The 7,223-nt window shown below is 24.7% G+C and overlaps 3 protein-coding genes across 3 annotated transcripts; 1 reads left to right on the forward strand and 2 right to left on the reverse strand.

The window, feature by feature from the left end:
• Positions 1-122: 122 nt before the first annotated feature.
• On the reverse strand, positions 123-1,418 carry PVVCY_1306280 (6-cysteine protein; the record flags this gene model as incomplete). Its single annotated transcript, XM_008624298.1, has 1 exon — positions 123-1,418. One exon carries the CDS (start codon positions 1,416-1,418, stop codon positions 123-125), a length of 1,296 nt encoding a protein of 431 aa, XP_008622520.1.
• Positions 1,419-3,520: 2,102 nt separating this feature from the next.
• Positions 3,521-4,066, forward strand: PVVCY_1306290 (conserved Plasmodium protein, unknown function; the record flags this gene model as incomplete). Its single annotated transcript, XM_008624299.1, has 1 exon — positions 3,521-4,066. The coding sequence occupies one exon, from the start codon at positions 3,521-3,523 to the stop codon at positions 4,064-4,066; it is 546 nt and encodes a 181-aa protein (XP_008622521.1).
• Positions 4,067-4,407: 341 nt separating this feature from the next.
• On the reverse strand, positions 4,408-6,413 carry PVVCY_1306300 (WD repeat-containing protein 92, putative; the record flags this gene model as incomplete). Its single annotated transcript, XM_008624300.1, has 7 exons — positions 4,408-4,635; positions 4,726-4,796; positions 4,956-5,118; positions 5,258-5,382; positions 5,503-5,566; positions 5,822-6,006; positions 6,158-6,413. 7 exons carry the CDS (start codon positions 6,411-6,413, stop codon positions 4,408-4,410), a joined length of 1,092 nt encoding a protein of 363 aa, XP_008622522.1.
• Between the last annotated feature and the right edge of the window lie 810 nt (positions 6,414-7,223).

A 7,223-nucleotide genomic window follows, 5' to 3' on the forward strand; every position in this document is an offset into this window, starting at 1 on the left:
AATACTAATAATTATTTGTATATTTGTGTTTTCTTGTGTCTGACCACATGGTTGACTCTGAAAATCTTTGTTCATTGCTCACATACATGCATATATTTATTTTTCCCCTTGACGCTTGCCATCTATAATAAATAAAGCATAGAAGCAATAACTGATAATAAAATAAAACTAATAAATATATTTTCGGAAGATGATATTTTTAATTCCATAATTCCCTGCTTTCCATCCAGTTCACAAATACATCGTATTGTTTCAGATTTTTCAGGTATAGTTGGTATACCAACAATATGTGCAGAAAGTTTGGCATTATAATAATATTCTATATCATAAGTTCTTAAGACATCATCTAACAAAAATGTTTGATAAACATTATTTCCGTTTTTATATTTTTTTTCATACAATACATGCTTAAAGCAATGGACAGGGGTTAATTTGTATGGGCATTTTAATCCCGCGGCTTTACTATTTTGACCTTTACCTATATGAACAGTACATATTTCTTCATCATTAGTTATTTCGCTTAATACAAACCCATTTTTATATAAGCCTTGTCCTTTAGGTTGTGTAAAGTCGCATCCATCTATGTTCTCTGTTTTCTTGGCCTTGAATACAATATTTGCAATGCCACCAGCATTGTTAAAAATAAAGTGGAATTTGCAATTAATATCTTGGAGGAATACTGTTGGCATTCTCATAGATAGCTCATAATCGAATGGAATAGATATTTTCATATTAATAATTTCCTTACAATTAAAGTTTGTTCTGATTTTTTCATCATATTTTAAATGAATGATTTTACCCTCTTTTAATTCAATAACTTTATCACCAAGTGAGCCTACTTCTGAATTAGGAGTAATATGGTGGATATTATGTGGAGTATTTTGTTGATTGTTTAGAATAATTTTGACTAATCCTAATTTCCCTTGTAATTTTAGATTGTTATCATCATTTTTATCAAGCTTGAATTCTGTTTTGGAATTATCACACCTACAATATATTGTTTTATTAACATTATAAAAACTTGGAATTAGTATAATATTTAAATAAAAATCATTAAACTCTTGTGATATTGAATATTTTTCTGGAATATTAAGTTCTTCTAATTGGTGTGCACTATCTTCAGATTTATATGGAGAATATAAATTTGATGAAAAACATTTTGATGGTACCTTTTCTATATTTGCATAATCTCCATCATTTTTTTTGGGACATACCAAGGCGACATAATCTAATAAACTAGGATTATTTATTGTGCATCCTATCTCTTCAATATTCCCAGTTGTGTTTATACTTGGAAGAACGTTAATTAATGGATTGAATTTAAAATCACACACATATCCATTAGGAACCATAAAATAGCTTAAAGATCCCTTTACAAGGTAAAACCCGATTATAGAAGCAACTGTGAAACCCTTCATTTTACATAGTCATGAAAAATACGAGCAAATTGTCAATATATAAATATAGACAACGCAAAAATATGAATTGTTTCTAGATATAGAAAACAGAACGACGTTAGAAAAAATTTAAGTACTTATAAGTATGTTTTGTATATTTGTACAAATTTAAGTGTGCATAATAATTATTATTTTTTGCGTATTCTTTAATAATTTGCAATTTATTTGTATTTCCTCATTGAAGGAGTATTATTATATAATATGAAAATTACACTTATCACTTTGTAATTTTACTTTTCTATTTAAGTATTTTTTTGATATTCCAACGTTTTACATATTTTCCATCAAAAATTAATGTATTGTCTTTTATTTTTTAGAAAATAATCAAATTACATGCTCACTTATTTATGCGTCACTATTACGACGTTGCGTTATTGTGCTAAAGTTGTGACGTTAGTGCATCATTTTATTTTTATTTTATTTATATATATTTTTTTAAATATTTTTAATATTTTTGGAGTTTACCAAATCTGTAAATTTTATTTATCATTATTTTAGTTTTATTAATATTTACTAAGCATAGATCAGATTTTTCAAAAATTATAGTTTTTTTCATGTGTTTATTTTTACTATTTTTAGTTTTATTTACTGATCTATAAATGCTACATTATTGTCTATACACATAAGCTCAAAAATAAAGTTCAGTATTCCGATGCCAGCATACGTTAATCATTTTCACACACACACATAATCAACATAATATAGAGTTTAATGCTTTTCACATAGGTTAATATGTTCTCTGTGGCATACTTTATATGCTATTTATATTTTATTTTTTTTAAACATATTTAAAATTATACATATGAAGAATTAGGTATATCCAGACACATATATATACTATGTATGTTAAAATAAAAACAATATTTATAAAACTTAAGTAACATACAAGAGTGTTTTTTTACATATAATAGTATATGGAGCGCGACTATTTAATATTTTAGGTATTTAATAAATAGCTTTATGTTTTGCTTAATATGTGATATTATTTCAGAGAGGTTAAGAATGTTGTTATTTTTAGTTCAGCATAGTTCGTTTTCCTCACACTTAAATTATGTGTGCTATAAAAGGATTTATCGACTATAATTCTATTCTTTTTAAATTAAAATCTTTTTATAATTATAAAATTTTAAAGGAAAAGAGATTAAGGAACAGACTTTTTTATTAGTATGGTATGTTCCCAGTATCAAGCCGGTTTATATAATTAATATATTTAGTGTTTATTGACTATTGATTAAATTCAATGTTTTCTTTTGCTTAAATGTCTTTAGCCTATTTTTTGTAATTTCAAAAATGAAATGTTTTGCCATACTAAAATTTTAGACATAGGTTTTAAGAAGAACTTAAATGAATTTCTTGCACAAATCAATGCAGAAGCAAAACAAGTGTGACACAGAATAAATGAATGTGAAAAATGTTGGATATGTATGTGTGCATATACGCGTATAAATATGCTTTATACATACATAAGTTTATGTATCCTCGCTTAAAAAATAAAATATGGTGATTAGCATTTAATTAGGAAATTGGTAAAGGGTATAAAACGAAAATGCGTGATATACTAATACGTAATATTTTCGTTATATACAATTAAAAAAGTAAAAATAAATAAAATAATAATAGCAGTAATAATATATAAATTGTCAAAAATAAATAAATAACGTAAGAATATTGTAAGAAGAAATAAATTTTATTCATCAAAATATAGGGCTGCATATATATACATAAAATTGTAAAGTATATGTGTGTTAAAATTAAATTAGAGAACTATTTTGTTTATAAAAAAAATAATAGTTATCTAAATTAGTTTTATATTATGCGTGCATATGTTCTTATACACAAAATTTATTAGCAATAAAGCTGTTAATATTGAAAATCATTGGTATTTTTTTATTTATTTTTCCATTTTTTTTGTTATTTCCCAAAGAAGAAAAAATATATAAATATTATATATGTGTGTAAATTAATGATTTTAGCGATTTTTCGACGTCTAACAAGTTTTTAAACATTAAATAGCAAAAAAGGTTAAATACTAGTAAATACAAAAACAAGAAAATTCGGAAAGAATGAATGGAAGTTCAATATTATTTGAAGAAAATCCAAATGGAAATGAAAAGAAAAAGAGAAAAATTTTTGAAATCGACGGAAATAATTATGAGGCTGGTTTTTTACCGAATTATTTAAATCAATTTAATAATGATCAAATGATTAGTAATCAAATTGGAAGTAATGATGCAAGATATATACAGCATAATTACAATATAAACAATACCGTAGATGATAATATTTATAGAAATATATGTAATGAAAGTAATAATTTAAGTACATGCAGCACAGAGAATAGCTTAATAAACCCATACAAACAGAACAATACTAAAAATGTAGTATTAAATACTATCAATAGTTATAATAAAAATATTCAATTTGACAAAAGCATATTAATTAATAGTATTGATGTTCTTTTAAACTTTATGAATTATAACAATTTAAATGAAACAATAAATCATGAAATACTCCACGAAAACTTACTTAATTTGCGTTTTCATATTCTCAGTTTAAATGATGATAAATTTAATCAAAAAAAAATAACAGAATATTTTATAAAAATGTAAGAAACAAAATTATATATATTCTTATATATTTATGTATAGACTTAGTTTTTTTTGTAATAACTATGAATAAATTATACATCCGCACAATGTGTGTGTGTATTAGCATTTGCTAGTAAATGGGAATATCTCTATATATATGCGTATATATGTATATACACTCATACGCGTATATAATGAATTAAAATTTAAAGATCATAACAAAAAAAATGTAATAGTAAATGAACAAAGTCATAAATTTCATATACCATGAATTTTTAATACATTATATAATATGTTTTTTTTAACAATTTTGTTACATAATTTGTAATATATCTTTATATTTTTTTTAAATTTTCCAAAAATTAACATAAATTTAACTTAGTTATTATGTAAACCCTAATTGTTTGGTCCAATGAAGCAAAAGCACAAAGACCTAACTTGTCCTTATTCCAATCAAATGAAATTATTGGTTGGGTTGAAACATTTAGGTGATTCAATTTGTCTAGTTCTCCTACAATTCCTTTTTTGTAGCCTTTTAATTCGTCAAACACGAAATTTTTTTCTGGATTAATGTATTTATATAAAATTAGCTAAAAAGAAGGAAATGAAACATAATTAAAATAATGCAAGAATAGGATAAAACCTGCATAATTTCCCCCCTAAATTTGTGTAATTTTTACATTTCCGTCACCTCCTAAACACGCAAAAATATCACGGTTTTGTGGTAAAAAGGGTGTATCCCAGCATGTTCCTATTTTAAAGAGTATATATGTATATTTATAAAATCCGTTTTTTATTTTAACTATACAATTTTGAATAAACATATATGCTATACTAATATGCCTACAATAAGAGCTTATTCTTTATGAGATAAATATATAGATAATTTTTTAATATAATTATATCGAACCGGAAACTACTTGGTCTTTGCTGTGTGAATATCCATAACCTTCACTATAGACATCTAAATTAAATATATAAATATTTCCTTCTAAAGTTGAGCAAATTAGTTTGTTTTTTTTTGTATCTTTTCTGTCATAATTAACCGAACACACTCCATTGTTAACATTAACCTTGAGAAATATACATATAAACATTATGTATTCATATATTTTACATTTCCCACAGTTGATCCATGGGTGTGATCCAGTGTATACATTCAAACTTTTAATTTTGTACAGTTTTAAAAAATGAGTATTCATATGCTATTACCTCATGTTCAATTGATACCATTTTTAAGTCAAAAAATTTTATATCCCCATTATCGTAACCTGCACAAATATTTAGATTTTCATGATAATTCCCACTAAAGGTGTTTTCTTCAATGTAATTATTTCCTAAATCAGAAGGAGATCAATATAATTTATATCGATTCATAAATATGTATATATATTTATGGGTTAACAATGTGCTCTTTCCATTACTTATGTTAGGTTCTATTTATTAATATTTCTAACCTGTTGAAACACACCAACAATCAGGGATATAAGGTGCGTCTTTTGGAGGTTCTAAACTTATAGCCTGCGATAAAAGATGAAATTCGATAAAAATTATTACGCATAAATGAGATAATCAAATATATTTAAAAAAAAATTAAGCATAGTTAATACTTATGTCCATATAAAGTGTAAATAAAAAAGTGGAGAATGTAGTACTTTGTTATCATCATTATTGCTACTGTTATTAATATTGCTTTCATTTTACGATATTGAATTTGTTTTATGAAAGTTCATTTATTATTGTTTATATGGTTTATATTTTTCTATTTTATCTTACTTCATTATTTGTTCGAATGTCGAAAACCTTAACAGATCCATCCCTGCTTCCGGTTACTATGATGTTATTATTTTTGGAATTTTTACAATCTATTTTGTTTATTAATTTAGTGTGTTTTTTTATGCTATAATACTCTTTAGACATATTATTAATATCATATAGTAATATTCTTCCATCAAATGCTCCTAAAAGGGGAATGTTTGCGAATAAAATGTTAGAGAATAGGACAGCAGCACATGCATATACACATTCCTCATTTTAGATTTGTTTATTTTAGGATAATTTATTTGGTATTTCTTTTATTATTATTATATTTTTAATTTCTTGCTTACATACCACAAGCAATTGTATACGCCCCTGAATAAGAATAAAAGGGAGTAATTGTTTTGATGCCATTATCCGTTTTGCTGTTAGATATACAAGTAAATTTCCCTTTGTTTAAATTGCATATACTTATATACCCTTTTTTGTCCAATCTTTCCCCAGCAGAAATAATGCTAGATTTTTTATCAACCCATTTTACATCGTATACAGTATTGTCAAGAGAATGATTTATATGCTCAATTATTTGAGGTTTATTTTGGGCGTTCATTACTTTAAAAAATTGTAGAGGAGAAATACTACATACAATGTCACTTTATTTCAATAGCAAGGGAACATATATATGCATATTTATTATATTAATTAAAGAAAAGTGAAAGAATATGAATAACAGGAAAGGAATAATGCTCAGTAAATTGCATTGCCATTACAATATGCCTCATAAAAAGCCACCTCTTAAAAAATAGTAATATATAGTGTATACCCACATATATATTTGAATATGCTTTCCAGTTTGTTATTTTTTCAATATGCATTAGATACCTTGCGAAGTGAGAAATAACAAAGCACTAGACAGATGTAACTAGGAAAACTTCAAATGTGCACTATGGTACTTTAAATGAGCCAATATATTAATTTGTTTGGAGTACACAAATGAGTGCAAATATATATTCCCATTTATAATTCATTAGTTCATTTATTCATTTTCTACAAAAAGAGTACGGATGGAAAATAACAAAAAGACTATAAAAATATGATCTTTAAACAATTTGGTGAAGCTAGCAATATACATAAAAATGTATATTACATATCACCTTTCATTATATTGCAAAATTACAAAATTAAAAATATTATAACATCTATATGAGCTAATTTGATTAGGTATATATGATATATTTTTTTACGCATAAAGGACCCGGTTTCATATTATAAATAAAAAAGGATGAAAGTTAAAAATTTGAAAGAAAAAATAACAAAGAATGTAATAGTATAATGAAAAATGTGTATATATATAATTTTTTCGAGAATTGTAAGTTCTCTGTATATATAGTATACATACAAAGTAAATTACGCTAAAATA

This window comes from Plasmodium vinckei, assembly GCF_900681995.1.
Source record: "Plasmodium vinckei vinckei genome assembly, chromosome: PVVCY_13".
Classification (NCBI taxonomy): Eukaryota; Apicomplexa; class Aconoidasida; order Haemosporida; family Plasmodiidae; genus Plasmodium; species Plasmodium vinckei.